General features: G+C 38.5%; 1 protein-coding gene across 5 annotated transcripts in view; it reads right to left on the bottom strand.

Moving 5' to 3' along the window:
- LOC109857848 (protein-tyrosine sulfotransferase) overlaps nt 1-17,255 on the bottom strand; it is an 83,755-nt gene that overhangs the window by 5,098 nt on the left and 61,402 nt on the right. For all 5 annotated transcript variants that reach the window (XM_020434594.1, XM_020434598.1, XM_020434595.1 and 2 more), the window contains one exon: nt 1,293-1,506. In XM_020434594.1, the coding sequence (XP_020290183.1) occupies nt 1,293-1,436 (144 nt within the window). In that variant the 5' untranslated portion in view covers nt 1,437-1,506. The remainder of the gene's footprint in view (nt 1-1,292; nt 1,507-17,255) is intronic.

The following is a 17,255-nucleotide window of genomic DNA, read 5'->3' as shown; positions in this document are numbered from 1 at the left end:
CACACAACGTAATAGTTTCTTTTCCTCGTGTCCGGCAACCGCTACGGAAACGCGACGACAGATAAATAGTTAATCACCGTCTTGCCGTCGCATTCGTCGTGTTACTTGGTTGCGACGCAAAGAGACGTGTAAATTTTTTATATTTACGGAGATATATATATATATATATACATATACATATCTCACACGATGATGAAAATGTCAAGCGATATTTGAAATAAACCAACGCATCACATTTTTCATTAAAGTACACAAAAATGCACGAAAAGCTCTCAGAACTAAATTTATCGCGGAAGATTATTTATTAGATTATTTTGTTTTCGAGATTAATTTGCATTTGGAAGAAAATTAATAATCAAACATTGAACATTCGAGTGTCGTCGCGAGATCAATACACCTTTTCATTGTCAAAAAACAAAAAAAGGAAACAAAAAGCAAAAAGCAAAAAACAAAAAAAACAAAAAAAAAAGAAAAACAAACAAACGCACCGTTCAATCAGTGAACTCATCCGAATGAGAATTCGATATTTGCGTGGCTATCGAGCGAAACAGAGCTCTTAACAACCCGGCGCAATTAATACTTTGACAGCCATTAATTGCCGATTAATAATGCAGACACTCCGTCGCGATAATGCATCGCGCACGTATTATGTTGTCGCTATTATTATTCCGATTATAATAATTATTGTTATTATCACGCAAGGAGGAGCGAAATGTAAAACAAAGCTCGCGGGCAGATAATTAAAATTCATCGTTTTGCGGATCGAATGATTTCTTTCGGAAATGTGTCGCGTGTTTTTTGAAAAATATATAGACATGTTGTTTAAATATTTCTCTTCAGAAAAACGCGCGTGTCTTATCGATTAATCGATAAAAACAAATACTCGTCCGGTGTTCGTCACATCCACGTAAACTTGTTATCACATTGACTAAATTAAGCAGACTATAATATCAGACAGCGCAACTGATTAATAAATATAAAAAAAAATCATGTTTAAATAATTAATACTTATTAATAATATTAATATTAATATAATATTAATAATTATTAAATAATTTTTTAATAAATATAAAAACACAGTATTCGCATCTCGAAACGATGTCCGGCGTAAACAAGGATCTGTACAAAAATATATCGCGAATAAACAAGAAATAGCGTTATTTTTTTTTGAAAAAATCAAGAGTCGAAATTTAGATACACGTGATTTATCGACTTGCAATTTTAACACACGAGAGACTTTACAATTTTGCACGATTTCTAACGAGAAACTGGTACATTACAAATTTCCCCACCTCCTTGCCGACCATGACAGCCGTGGGCACATTCTTGGTGGAGCTGCAAATAATGCCTAGCTGATAAAGAGCGAAGACGAGGAAAAGGCCTACCACACAGGCGATAGGCCCTTTCCGGCTGCTGCGACTCGACAGAAATGACATGTCGCCCGCCGGTTATCGGAAACCGCCTCCTCTCAGCAGGTGCTTCGTGGATCCTACTACCTCATTGTATCTGTAACACACGAAAATTGACAAAAAAAATTCAAAAGTCTCATCACAAACTGTTTTATTTTTTTTTTTTTTTCAGATAATAAGAAGATGCTTCGCAGATACACATGAAATTTTGCAACTTGTGAATGTGTTTTATTTATATAACGTAATATTTAAGATTTAAAACAAACATATCTATTCATACGTATAGATATGTAATTATTGGTTTAATCCTCCGATGTTTAATTTCGAAATTTTAATAGGTTTATTAATTCACACCCGTTTATATATATTTTCCAATTTATATTTACCTATCGCACACGCGAATATAATCCCAATACAATTGTTAAATTAATTTATTTAACCGCATAGAACGATTCTCTTTTCATCATCGACGATATTTTCTCTACCATCGGATCGAATTATGTAGCTCGCGAAGCAAAACGGTCAGTTTTGCGAAATTCGCTCTGATCGCGTCTTCGCTCAGCAAAAGACACTTCTATCTCTCGACGTAAAACACACACACACACACACACATAACACACACGTCGTTTCGTCGCGCGCTCTCCTTTTTCTCTGGCCACTTTCCCGGTTCCCATGAATCTTGTTCGCTCCTTCCGGACGTGCGCCGTCGATATTGTTTTCGCGCTCGGTACCTTAAACCCCCGATATTTGTCTAGCGCGTCGAAATGCCACCGTAAAATTGATATCCGCGAACGTAAGACGTTCCGCAGCGCGCGGAAACATCTTCGGAAAAATCGTCGTCACGACGACATTTTTTCCGACGAATATGGTCGTTCGGAAAAATAATCGTCGAGCTGCGCGCAGCTCGACGATATTCGAGAGACGGATTCCCTAAAATGTAGGCACCGCCGCGATTATATGCTAATAGACCGCGCTGTAAAACTCGCAACCGCGGGAGTCTCGCTGATCGATTCTGGATGGGCGTGCGAAAAAAAAATCTTGATCGAACTTCGGAAACAGGAGCGATCCTAAAAAGCGCGGACGAAAAGCGGCGAAGTGAAATACCTTGTTCGGGATTGCCATTTTATCAACAATTGTCGAGCGCCGCCGCATTTTTCAGATTGCGCTATTTTAAGATCTGAAACATTTTGCAAAAGACGTAAATTTCTTTAGAAAATTTGTAAATGTGTGCTTTTTCATCAAATGTCGTCTGTGCTGAACGTTCGAATTGTGTTTTATCGCAATGTCAAGCGTTTTTTTTTTTTGTTTAAATAACGCAGTTGTACGAGAATGTTTAAAAAGTGAGAAATAAAGTTTCTTTCTCTCATTTCTGAATAATGAAGAGAAAACTTGTTCCGGTGTCTCGGGGAGTGATTTACAACATTTTACAATCCCGACTGTTTAGTCAGGATGTGAATCGAGAGATATTGGGAACCCCGAAGTTATTCTTCCTTTTTCTTTAAAGACGGTTTTACGTAATCGCGGCGTACGCTATGCTCGCACCTCCCGAACAGCAAGTTTAATGAAAGAAGTTCGACGCGCCTTGGCGACGTACTTTCCCTTAAACCGATATCCCATTATAATCGACGTCTCTCCGTTGCTTGACGACGCGCTAACGAGAACGAGAATGAATCGATTTCAAGACACACAGAGCAGAGTTCTCAAATCGAGTTTTCCGGGAAAGATTATTGATTCGTCCAAAATAGTTCGGCCGTACGTCATCGGGTCATAAATCTTTCTTTGTTTGATATTGCACACAATGTAAAATACTCATCAGAGCCGCGGGAAGAAAATAAAAATTTCGCATACATTTATTGCAAAAGCGTCAACGTGGTAAGTAGTTGCGTTATATTAAAATAATTGTTGCGTTTCTCTTAAAAGAAAAAAATATTATTTATAAAAACATATTTGTAAAAAATGTAATAATTTTTCACCGGGAAAACGGATTTTGAGATAAAACATCTCTCTACGTACACGGGGTATATATAAATTCGCTATAGAAATATACGAAAAATACTAAAAACTAAAGCCAAAACATAACATTTTTTGATTAATTAATAATTGGACTCTCTTTCTCTTCAAATTTATTAAATATAAATTTATTCATTATAAAAAGTCGGAGAAACTAAAGTGAAAATCGCACACGCACAGGCTAATTGTTATAACTCTTGATTTTGCCGAAAAAATGGCGAATAGCAGAAACTATTATTTCAACGTGTGGCGCGCGTCTATTTCCGTGATGGAATTCCGATTTCTCCGACCAGTAATTCGCGACGCACGCAAACGTCGGGGAAAATGACGATGGGCTTTTTTTTTTTTTTTTTTTTTTTTTCACAGCAGCGAGGCGAATTCAGCTGGAAGTTACGATGTCCATCAAATATTTGACTTCCACCTTTTGCGTGTATAATTGGCGAACGCGGCTCCGTTCTCTCCGTCAAACCCGCCGCGTTCATTCGTTCACTCGCGAGCAATTTAAACTTTAATCGCGAAAGCTGCAGAACAATATCGGCCGCCGCATGCGAAACGGATGCGGACAAAAGATACGTACATATGCATTTCATAGACGTCGGTCTGGAAAAAGTAGATGACTCGATTTGTTTCATCCGAAAGCAAAGAGAAAGAGGGAGAGAGAGAGAGAGAGCGGTATCGCGATTTCTCGAAACGCCATAGATGCGATTAGAAATCAAAAAGAAGAGAAAAGAAAGACAAGAGAAAGAGAGAGAGAGAGAGAAAAAAAAGAGAAAGAGAGACAATATGATATTGCTTTATTTAATTAGGCGCTTTGTACCTTCAAGCGCGATATAAACAAAAATGAACGATAATTAAACTGACATAAATAATAAACAAAAGAAAGGAAAATATGAAAAATGAGCATATAAAGAAATTAACAAAAGCAATTGCATTAAAACAAAAAACAAAAAAATAAATAAATGAAAACGAAAGAGAGAGAAAGAGAGATCGCGACATCGAGAATTTAACGTAATCTTCGTCGTCATATGAAAATGTTTCGCGTAATAACGAATGTTAGCGTTATACGCGCGCAACCCTTTGAAATTAAATTGCTCGGGATTTATTATTATTCGTGCAATTGATATTCATTCAGTTTGCCGCGCGCCGACAGATTCGTGAGGTGTACGTAACAATGATAAATGTTTGTAATATTAATAATCATGGCACAGTGACAATAATAATAAAAGAGAGAGAGAAAGAGAGAGAGAGAGCGCGTCTGTGCTTGATCTCGTTGCTTGCCGCGTTCTTCATTCACACGGGAATTGACGGTCTCTCGTATTCACAAATTAGTTAATTTCTAATTCAACCGAGAGAGCTTTTATACGCGCCGCATTATATCCTCGTGAATTATTTCGTCGCTCTGTTGTGCCGTTTTAAACATCTTACGTACGTGGATGAATTATATCACCGAACAAATTATATTCTTGTAAGTAGAAGATTTTATACTTAAAAAATCTTCTTAAAGATTTTTAGATGATATTCTTCTGAAATTAAGAATAAAGAATATATTCTTTATTTAAGTCTTTTTCGATAGTGAGATATATATGTTTTTCTATAGAGGCTTTTTACATTCTAATCAGTATATATTCTTATCAATATTCTTATCAGTATATATTCTTATCAATATTCTCTTATCAGTATATATTCTTATCAATATTTAGAAGATTATCCTCTTAAAATAGGAAACTCTTCTTGGCGCCTATTTTAGTATAAAATATACTTAAAGTAAGTGAGATATCTTCAAAACAAGAATACAATTTTTTCGATGTACGTGTATATATATATATATACTTAAAAAATCTTCTTAAAGATTTTAGATGACATTCTTCTGAAATTAAGAATATATTCTTTATTTAAGAATATAGTCTTTTTCGATAGTGAGATATATATGTTTTTCTATAGAGGCTTTTTATATTCTAATCAATATATATTCTTATCAATATTACTATTTAGATGATTTTCCTCTTAAAATAAGAAACTCTACTTGGCGCCTATTTTAGTATAAAATATACTTAAAGTAAGTGGGATATCCTTAAAACAAGAATACAATTTTTTCGGTGTGCACATAGACGTGAAACGTATAAACTGCGCGTTCCCTTACCTTCGCCACGTTAAGAAAATGTCTTCAACGTTGAGACAGCTGGTGTTGATCAGTAGCCTCACCTTTGATCTAGCGAAGCAGCGAGGAAAAAGAAGTCCTCGCTGATTGATAGAATAGTAGTGGAAAGGTGGGGATAGAAAAATAGTGGGGGTGAAGAGGAATGAAAGAGATTAAGGGGTGATGGTAGATGAAATGAAACAGCAGGCCCTGATCCCACCACAGACATTGATAGTCAGAGAGAGAGAGAGAGTTACTGTTCAAAGTATGTTGTCTCTGTCAACCATGAAGACATCTTTTCAGCCACAAACGCGCAGTTTATATGTTCTATACGTCCATGATTATACATTCGCCGCGCGGCCACACGATGAAGATAAAATTAAATTAAAAAAAAAAAAAAAATAAAAATAAAAAAAAAAAGAAAACAATTGACGTTACAGCGGAGAACGTTCGAACACACGCGGGAACGATTTAAAGGCGTTCACTTCGTTTCTTCCATAGTGTTCATTATCATGAGAGATAAAACTAAAACTTTAAGTGACTTCGAGGAGGGGGTGGTTATCGATGATGCCGCTTTGTTCTCTCTCTCTCTCTCTCTCTCTCTCTCTCTCTCTCTCTCTCTCTCTCTCTCTCTCTCTCTCTGCCAAAACGCGCTTATCGAAAGTCGATTGGCGACAGTGAATTCAGCTACCGTCGAAAACTTGAACAAGGAAATTGCACTGTCGCGAACAGAAAGCGGTTGGTNCACTTCGTTTCTTCCATAGTGTTCATTATCATGAGAGATAAAACTAAAACTTTAAGTGACTTCGAGGAGGGGGTGGTTATCGATGATGCCGCTTTTCTCTCTCTCTCTCTCTCTCTCTCTCTCTCTCTCTCTCTCTCTCTCTCTCTCTCTCTCTCTCTCCCCCTCTTCGCGCTTATCGAAAGTCGATTGGCGACAGTGAATTCAGCTACCGTCGAAAACTTGAACAAGGAAATTGCACTGTCGCGAACAGAAAGCGGTTGGTCAAGCTTACTTAGCTTGACAGCAACCATTCTTTTCCGGTTTTTATCCTCGCGAGACAAAATTCCCTTATTGCGCTAGTTTCCACGAAGAAGCGCCAACCCGTTAAAGTGGTGCTACGTTGACAGTGTCGACGGAAAAACGAGGAGCGCCGGCGACTTCTTGTCGACGAGCACTTTACCGTATTTCGCGCGCGACAAATGCTGAAGATATTTAATACGGAAGAGTAGATTTCTTTTTTTTTTCTTTTTTGTGTGTATATATATATACGTCTAGAGAGCGAAAAAGGACGAGGGGATGGAGAGCGAGAGAAAGAGAAGAAAAGAGAAGAATTGAATTCAACGGAAGAAATTACGTTAGCGAAAAAAAAAAAAAAAAAAAAAAGACACTTGGAAAAATGTTTTATTAAATTTAACCCCCCCGCGCGCAACTCCGTAACACCATTCGTGTCGGATTTACGTGTTGAAACATAGTCTTCCCGGTTCGCTAGTTTCTGATGGGGCGGTTGCCGGGATCAGCGGTCGGAAACCGAGCACCGGAAACTGGGAATCGGCAAGCACAAATGCAACATCGATGCACACACGTCGGTGCGCGTGAGCTTCCACGCTAATTGAAAGCCCGCAGATCGTGCTCGCACTCCCGTTCGCGCACCCGCCTAAACCGCATCGAATTGAAAGTTAAACAAATGTCGAATCTAATTTGACTACGCGCCAGGGCGCAGACCGCTTGTATCCGTAACGGCTGTAGACAGACTGTTTCGAAAATTGGCGGAAGTCGAACGGCCACACTTCCTGCAAATTTTCCGAGAGAGAGTCCGAGAGTAGTCCGTAGTCTCCGGGGACGCAAAGCGAAAATAAACAGAAACAATTAGGTAACGCAAACGTTTCCGTTCAATTTTTTTTTCTTTTTTTTTCTCAAAAAATTTGGCAAAGAAAAGCACAGATTTCTTTTCAAGGCTCTAAAATTGTATAAAGTTCCGAGCGAGAAATGTTTTGTGCGCAACAACACATTTCGGAATATATATATCTCCGCATTGTATTTCGGAAAGACGGTGGTGTAAACGTCGCTTTGAAAAGAACGGAAGGAACAAAAACATCGGAAATAATCCTATATTCTATTCGACTTTTTTTCCCTCCCGCGCGACGCGGGTTCTCGCGGTTTTCCGAATCCGCAATTCCAGATGTCTCTCGCCCGAAAATAAATTCCTCGCAAAGTCCTTTTCAGTCTCGCGGAAGCACACCTAGCGCTCTTGCAGCAAGTTTTCTTCCTCGGGGATTCGGTTACAGCGCGCGCTGGATGTTATCGATCGCCGCGAAATAATGTGCTCTCGGGCGATTCGCTTTCGGTCCTACGAAGAGAAGAAGACGTTGCCTTTCGGCGACAGTGTCGAGTCACGGGAGCGGTGAAGTGTTTTTTTTTTGGAAGGAGGTGGGGAAGAGGAAGAAAGGCGAAAGTCCTTTCGCGCGCATTGTCCTGTGATGCAAAGCGTCGTGAGACCGTCGTTTTCTTATCGCGCGACCAATTCCGTTTTCTGCTCGTCAGATCAACAATCGCTTGAAAGACCGTGTCAATTTTGGCGAGGTCGACGATAGGATTGTTGCAACGTCTCGGTGCGATATTGCAAAAAACGAGAGATAGAGAGAGAGAGAGAGAGAGAGAGAGAGAGAGAAAGAGAAAAAATAATAGTTTTTTACTAGATAGATATAAAATCTTTTTATTTGATTTTTCGTTACAATTTCGAAAAGTTTTCTTTCGAAATATGTGTGCACCGAAAAAATTGTATTCTTGTTTTGAGGATATATCCCACTTACTTTAAGTATATTTTATACTAAAATAGGCGCCAAGAAGAGTTTTTTATTTTAAGAAAAAAATCCTCTAAATAGTAATATTGATAAGAATATATACCGATTAGAATATAAAAAGCCTCTATAGAAAAACATATCGTCACTCCCTACGTATAATTACATAAGTGTCACATATGGGATTTTCAGTTTATTGCATAGTGACACTCAGAAAATCATGTTCTTTGTGGTCATTAAGTATTAAAAACAAATATTCATAAGTAAGGTAAAAATTTAAAACCGAAAGATCCCTTAACTAGGGAAACTATATGAAGCTTCAAACTTTTAAACTGCTCTCCTCTAAAATTTGCGTTTTGGAGTTACGGGATTATACGTAGGGAGTGACGATATATATATCTCACTATCGAAAAAGACTATATTCTTAAATAAAGAATATATTCTTAATTTCAGAAGAATATCATCTAAAATCTTTAAGAAGATTTTTTAAGTACACCGAAAAAACTGTATTCTTGTTTTGAGGATATCCCACTTACTTTAAGTATATTTTATACTAAAATAGGCGCCAAGAAGAATTTTTTATTTTAAAAGGAAAATCCTCTAAATAGTAATATTGATAAGAATATATACTGATTAGAATATAAAAAGCCTCTATAGAAAAACATATATATATATCTCACTATCGAAAAAGACTATATTCTTAAATAAAGAATATATATTCTTAATTTCAGAAGAATATCATCTAAAAATCTTTAAGAAGATTTTTTAAGTATATAAAATCTTCTACTTACGAGAAAATATAATTTTTTCGGTGTAATAATCTTTTAAACGTTTGATATTTGTAATCTTACGAGTAAAACAAAAAAAGCGCGCTCATAATGTGGCGCGCAGAGATTTTACATATTTTCTCATTACCGATTATTCACCGTCATATCACGCGCCAACAAGCAAATTGTAATTACAGCACCTACGAAGCGAAATATTCATGAAATTTCGCGATTTTAATCCGACGTGTATATCCGCGCGTTTTGCAACACGGAAATCGTCCGGGATCCGAGCGACCCTTTTAATTTCGCTTGAGCGCGTTACGTTTTTGGCGATGGGAATGGCCCTCGGGCGAGATTTAATCGTTCGATTTGTCGTTTCGCAGCGGGAAATAATACGGATTTGCTGTCGGCATCGAGCCGTGTCGGAAGGGGGGCGAGGATCCGACGTGAACGAGTATACCGCGCGCGAGCGCGCGCGTCATCGTCGTCGTCGACGTCGTTCCCGAAAATGAAATTTCCCGGTCTCGATTTTATATTGCTCCGTGTCGTTTTGATTGCGCCGATTTCATCTGCGGGCGCGGCTCTGCTTTATTATCGACGGGAACAAATTCGCTCGCGCGCGAGCGAAATGTTCGTGCGCGCGGAGGGAGAACCGCCCCCGTCGCATCTCCTCTCTCCCTCCCGGAACATTGTCCCATTGCGCGCAACGTTGTCGTCCGATGAGACGAACGGGGGAGACTGAAGCGGGGAAATGAATCCGGGCCAGCCGGGGTCAAACCCGCCCGTTTAATACCCACTTAATTACGCGCAAAGTATTACAGTGTACCACTAACCTTTAACCTTTCAACTGCACACCGAGTGAGAGAGAGAGAGAGAGAGAGAGAGAGAGAAAGAGCGCGCGCGCGCGCGAAAAAGCTTCTTTGACACGAACAAAACAGACGTGCAATATAGATAGCATTAACGATCATCGATCGCTATATGCGAAGCAGGATTTTTCATTATCTCTGTCCGCAACCCGCGAGAAAATTTGTGATTTTACGAGCCGCACATACAATAACACACACACACAATGTGATAAATTTATCGGTGCGTTTTAAAACTTAATAAATCTCGTATTATATTATGTCAATTTTAAAACTTAATAAATTTTTCATTCTATATATTATATCAATGCACAAAATCACGAATAAAATTCTTTTGCAAATTTTGCGCGGATCGTTTATTAAAGCAAACGCTTGTTAATTATTATTTCCGCGTGTGTGTGAGAAATGCAATTTCACAAAACCGCAATTTAAATAATATATATATATTTTTTGTATGTATATATCCTACCAGAAAAAGCGAGTGTAAATAATTGATTTTCTCAATATTGATTGTTGCCATTTTTATCTCGACGCTGATTGGACGTTTCTCGGATTTTCTCGGGGATGTGCTTCTCGATTCGTGTGTCGTACAAATCAAGAGAGCCATCGGTAGAGCTTCTTATACGCGAAGTTCGTGCGATTGAGAGAAGGTGAGGAGATTTTCATGGAGCAATATATCTCGAGAACGACTGAAACGATCACTTTCGTTTTAATCTCAATCGCATCAGAACAAAACACTAAAAAACAAAATATTGTTGAGTTTTTTAAAGTCGCGTGGCAGGGAGAGGAGAGAAAAAACATCACGCGACAAAGTAACATGACCGTACTTTAATCACGTGTCTTTAAAAACGTGACTAAAGTGAAGTCACGTGACAGAGGAAAAACAACACGTGACTAAAATAAAGTGCTAGTGTGTTGTGCTAGTATAAATATATATATATATATCATATATTTATCATATAATCATATATTTCGTACACACAATAATAATAATCTCTGTGTTATTTTATACGAAATTATCATTGATCGACAATTATTTTCGCAATCGAATTCCGTACCGTCTCGCGTCGGACGAATCGTCAAATCCGAGCACGTTTCTTCGCTCGGTTATTCTGTCGCGTGTGCCACATCCGGTGTAATTTTTCTCGTCTCTCTCTGACCGTATATCATAATTCGAAACGACTATCCCGAGATATCGGAGAATTATTATCCGCCGGGGCTATCTCGGTGTAAGAAGCGCCCAAATGAAGTTTACCCACGCGATCCCGCCGCCGCAAACGTAACAGATCGATTTTCTCTCAGGCAGCATCGGGACGGAAGATACCGAGCCGGCCGCGCGCGTCTCGTAGTTTCGTCTCGGGCGCGTTACAGTCTGGAATCGTTTTAGACGATCCATTATTCCCGACAGAATTCACAGTGGAATTCTACCCACAAGGTGTCCCAAAACCACCCAAGAGAAGTATATCACGTATTACGACCTGAAATTTGTTCGACGAGCGTGTAATAATAATGAAATTTGTTTCCTGTGTTTTGCATACACGACACGTAATCGCGGATGAAATTTTGCCTTCGTGAATTTTCACTCGAAATCTCTCTCTCTCTCTCTCTCTCTCTCTCATCATTAAAACGTGAGCGTTTTTGGAAAAGTAATTTTTTTTTGTTTTCGCGACGATCCTTTTCTTGATTTCTCAACTGATCGGAAAAAAATAAAATAATAAATAAATAAATAAAACGCACGCGCGACGAAATAAAATTCGAATAAAATTCACTTTGTCGGTCACGTGCTAAAAATGAGTTCTTTTTTGTTTGATGAAAAACACACCCGCGCTGTTTGCATCGGCAATTGTCTCGATTTATAGTGAATTGCCCCGCGGGCAATAGTTTGTAACGAATTTTTTAAACGCCATTTTAAAAATAATCCAACATGTGCATTTTACTCGCGTTTCGCGCGCCATTACTCCCCGACCGGACATAATGTTCTCCACAGCAGACGTGATTAAAATAACATGATATCTAGTTGTATTCTTGAACCGACATTGCGTGTAAAACCAACGAGATAAAATTGCTCGCGTAATAAAGTGGACGTGTGCGCGATAAAAATTCGGAGACACATTTATAACGGCAGGTTTTTCGAGATGAAAAGAAATTGAAATTTTTACGATCAACCAATCTCCTTCACAATTACATAAAATCACATATATAATATTTATTTATTTATTTGGAAAAATAAATATGACAAAAACGCCGTGATAAAATTTTCTAACAAATAAATGTGTGCGTGTCGCAATTGTTCGCGAATTCGAAATATCGCTCGCTTAATTCACCCAAATAATGGTTCGAAAATTGCGAGTCGGTGTTTCAATTTTTTCACAGAATCGAACGTGTGTTTCGCGCGTAGGTACGGAAAATATTGCGCGCCGCACAAAGAGGAATCCTCTTATATACATTTGTCGGGAAATGATCCCGCGCGCGACACCTTTTTTTTTATCAGGACTTTGTGTGATTAAAAAGAGGACTGCACTGTATTCCGCAATGGATTAAAGCGAGCGTTAAATAACGCGCGAGTGGAAGAAACGAAGAAGAGGTGTGGGAAGAAAGCTATCTTCAATTTCAGGCCAATTACGGAACTTCCTTGCGCTCTTGCGAGAGATCGCGATAAGGGAAATAGGAAGCATCCTAATGCAATTCTCTACGTAGGAAACGTAAGTGTGGGACATTACGGAAAGGTTCTCTCTCTCTCTCTCTCTCCCCTCCTCCCTCTCTCTCTCTGAAACGAGGTCTTCAGAAATATATATATATATACACACACAGAGAAATATCTTCCCCTGTCCTTTTCAACGCTTCAGGATATTAGAAAACGTGCGTGGATTGCGCGACGTCGAGAGACGGAAATGGCCAGCGGGCACTCGATACTCCGGGATCGAGAATGCTCCGAAATCGAAGCAGCTATCCGAGAAAGGGAGGATGGGAAAATAGATCATCTTCTCTCCCATCCCCCTTTACCCTCTCACTCCCGCCGCGCGCCAAGATTCCTGAAACTCTAACTTCCGCTCACGAGACGAGCCATAGCTCGATGAATAAATATTCCAAGAATGTTTCGTATATTACGTTTCCACGAACATTTACATTGTCGTTCTAATTATTTTCTCGCTTCGCATCTCCAAACTAACGTCTTCTACAAGTTATAAATATGTAGCGACACGCATTGAAGAAAAACGACAAATTAAAAGATATATAAAACTAAAATATAATAATCAATATTTCCAATATATTTTCAATCTTTTTCACACTCTTCTCCCTCTCTCTCTCTCTCTCTCTCTCTGTCTCTGTCTCTGGTCTGTCTGTCTATCTGTTTCTCTGCAATAAATCTCGAAAATTCCTTGTAAATTCAATCTTCGACTTGCGAGAGTTTTCTCGCAAAAGTGTGATACATCAAAGTAATGCCGGGAAAATACACTTGTTTTCGACAAGTTGATTTGTATTTCGTCCAGGGAACGTTCGCTTTGGAAAAACGATGATTTCGCATTTTACGACCGTAAATTTCTTTTATCATCGCACATAGCTTGGTGGAGATACTGCGGTATTCTTTCCCGAACACGTGCGCGCGCGCGCTGGCTTTTACGTCCCTTTGCTTTTGCCGAGTATCGCGATGTAACCTACATTCATCGAGAAACGCGAGCGATAAAACACGTATAGTGCGTGAATGCACGTAGATAGGTAGGTATACGCTTTACATCTCCACAACATGCGCCGAGGCGCAAGTGACGCAAAGTGAAGAAGAGAGAAATAAGGGTGGCGGCGTCGCATAAAGCGCGCGAGCGTATATATACATCCGATAAGTTTACCGTGTATTTCTTCTTTGCTTCTGAATTCTTTTCTCTCCGTTCCTCAATCGAAATCGAACGCTTAATCGACGCAAGAAGTTTCGGTCCGGTCTTTTGCAATCGACAAACGAGAGAAAACTCTCTGACTTCAATTTATTATCACGTCCTCGCGAGCGCGCTCTACAAATATATATATCGTGAAACTTATTACACTTTTCCACTTTGCTCCAACAATTTTTTTCTTCTTCTAAAATCGAACATTTTTCCGAGATAAATTTCAATATTTCAAGTTTCTTTTTTATTAAACGCAAATAAAATATTATTTATTATTTTGTTCTAAACGCGGCTCGATAAAACTAGAAAATTCTATATTTAAAAAAAAAATAGATATATATATATATATATATATATATACATTACACTCTTCACTCTCTATAAATGTATCCGCGTGAAACAATTTGTTGCACACGCAGATGATATTTTTCACGCGACCTTTTGGCCTGGCAAGGGGTAAAAAAAAACATACATACATATATATATATATTTAACAAAACATAACATACACATGCACATACGCGTGTATACATATATATTATACGTATATACATATATATATATATATGTATATATACTATACAGATAACGACGCCGAACTCCTCGTCGGAAACGAGAAGCAAAAGGATGAGCGCAAACCCAAAACGTTCCCAAGCTTTGCGCCGGAGAGCACTCAATTTTTCAATACCTCGAGCGAGAAATATCCGCTCCTCCCATTTGCGTATTTGTATTTGCATCGGTCTCTTTTTGTGTTGTCGTTCGCGATGGCTTTTATGCGCTAGACAGAGTCCCACTCTATACGTACCGGCGAATAAACAGAATATCGTCGTAAAAGGGGACGAAGTAATTAGAGACTGTTCGTGTCCGAAGCCAGCTGTGCTCGGAGCAAGGCGCCTTTATAAAATCGGCTATATGAAAAACAACGGAGCGCATAAAGCCGATAGAAAATGAAAAATATGCGCGTAATATTCCCGTGTTCTCTGGGAAAGTTTTTTTTCTTTTTTTTTTTTTTCTAAATACATACTCTCCGCATTTCTGTTTCTCCAAAATGAAAACGCTGATCTGACGAGTGTTGCGATAATGAAACATTTTGATAAGTATTCGATATTCGCAACGTGTGGCTACACCACTTCGATCAAATGTACGTTTACTTCGGGTGCAACAAAGTTGTTTAAAAATATTTTTACATTATTTATTCATTATATTGCCGTTGTAAGAATATTTAAACGTTTATTTGACGTGCAATATCGGAATTAATTTATATTTGTGAACATTAAAACACGGAGATTTTTTCAACCACGTCGAAAGATGTGATCTCAAAAAAAAAAAAAAAAAGAAATCCGTAAAAAAGAGTATTCTAAGATCCGATAATAAGTAAAGTACACACCGTGATCACTGTGTTATATATATATATATATTAATGCCACCTGCATTATAATCTGATTACGCGCTAATGCGATTCTCTTTTCGATAGTCGAGAGAGAAAGAAATGGAAAATCGATGCTGTCGCGAAACAGGGTGGGAATCTTTCGTTACCGAGAGGAAACGGGAGGAAATCGGCTGCATGCAGCTGATAATATTCAGATACCGAGTCGCGCGCTTGTGCTAACTCTTCTTCTCGACGATATTTCGAATATATTTATTCGGCAAGATACGACAAATCTCTCTCGAACTCTTAATCTTTCAAATAACTTCTGCAAGACGTGCAAAAAAAAACGTTAAATAAAAACCACGTAATTTTTTAACCTTGTTTCTCGAACAACTGCAAAATGTTCAGAAAAAAAACCGATCAAAAAACTAGAAACTAGTTCTCTATTTTAAAATTATTGCAAAGTAAATGACATCTAGTTTCGCTAATTATGATTATACTTTCAGTTCCATTTTTATGTTAAAAGTTTTAATTAAAAAAAAAAAAAAACCATCAGATCAAACATCGTAGCAAAAATTCGAAATATTCGACTTGTTAAAAAAATACAAGTACAAATACAAAAATATCGGGCTCTCTGTTATCTGTTCAACTTATATATGTTTTATATTTTTAAACTGTGTGGTCGAAAATGGACTGGTTTTATTGTTCAGTTACTGACCAAACAAGCGCCTCCCGAACTTAGTGATTTCTCTCTGGTCAAATATTGGCGAGTAACCAGAAAAAAACTGGCCATTTATTGACTATACGTTCTAACGTTTCTACTCCTTCTCTATATTTTTCTTCCCTTGTTGTTTCTTTTCAAAGACAACAAAATGCTCCTCATTTTGAAACATGTAGTTTCACAATAAACAAGACTACTTTTAGTCGGTAAAACATTTTACACACTTGCTGTCTCGATTTAGATTTTATCATCATTCCAATGTGTGTGTGGATATAGTGTGTGTGTGTGTGTGTACGAGTTTTATACGATACCTACATATAACACGTGATTTCTGAAGAAAATCCCAGCTTGATCTCGGTGATCCCAATTTATATCCCGACATCCAGTGGGGATAACCACGGGATAACCGCGCGGATGCAATATTACCTTCCGCGGCTTTTTCGCCGCGGAAAAAATTTACTCGCGAGAGTTTCATACCAAAAGACACGTCTCTCACGTGACTTTTGGAACTCTGACGTATTATACACCCCCGTCGTGGTGCGCGCGCGCTCTTCTCCCAGCACCCTCCCGGATGCTTTTTATATTTCAGTCGGTTTTATTTCAACCGAACCAGACTGTCATATTTTTACAGATGTGTAAAAGAGAGAACGTCTACTTCGCAGACGCGCGTAATAGTTCATTTTACGGTTTCTCGATTGCAATTTTTCACTTTGGAGAGAAAGAAAAAAAATCCCAACTCTCTTAAATTGGGGCGAGAAACTCCGCGACCGTTAAGCGTGTCAATGCGATAGAATCTGGCCGTAATCTGGCTGGCGCCGTTTAATATCCATAGAGGAAGAGTTGAGAAGATACGAAAATGCGACGTGACGCGACGCGAAATCCTTTAATCGCCTTTTTTCATGCGCATTCGCGCGTAATCGAGCGGAAATTAAACGCAAAGAGTTCGTCCTCCCGCGTTGCGATTCGGTCGCTTTTAACGAGAAGCACTTTCGACCGGCAGCGGCTTAGTCAATTATGTTTTCAGTTGTGGCAGAAAAAAAAAAAAAAAAAAGAAAAAGAGAAAAAAGGGAGAAAGTGAGAGAGAGAAAGAGAGAGAGAAAGAAAGGACCGATGAGGTATATTGAATGTTGCAAGGGAAATCGGCTTAAGCATTAGCTGCATTTTAATTGTGCTGAGTTATCGAGCGCGTTCTATTTCGCGTTACTTTTATTTCGCGAAAAGCACAACAAGGGAGAAAGTATGTCTAGAGAGAAAGAGAGAGAGAGAGAGAGAGAGAGAGAGAAAGGGGGAGAGAGATTG

Source organism: Pseudomyrmex gracilis, unplaced genomic scaffold, assembly GCF_002006095.1.
Source record: "Pseudomyrmex gracilis isolate BER0280 unplaced genomic scaffold, ASM200609v1 scaffold_175, whole genome shotgun sequence".
NCBI lineage: Eukaryota > Metazoa > Arthropoda > Insecta > Hymenoptera > Formicidae > Pseudomyrmex > Pseudomyrmex gracilis.
This window is presented reverse-complemented; position numbering and strand designations above follow the sequence as displayed.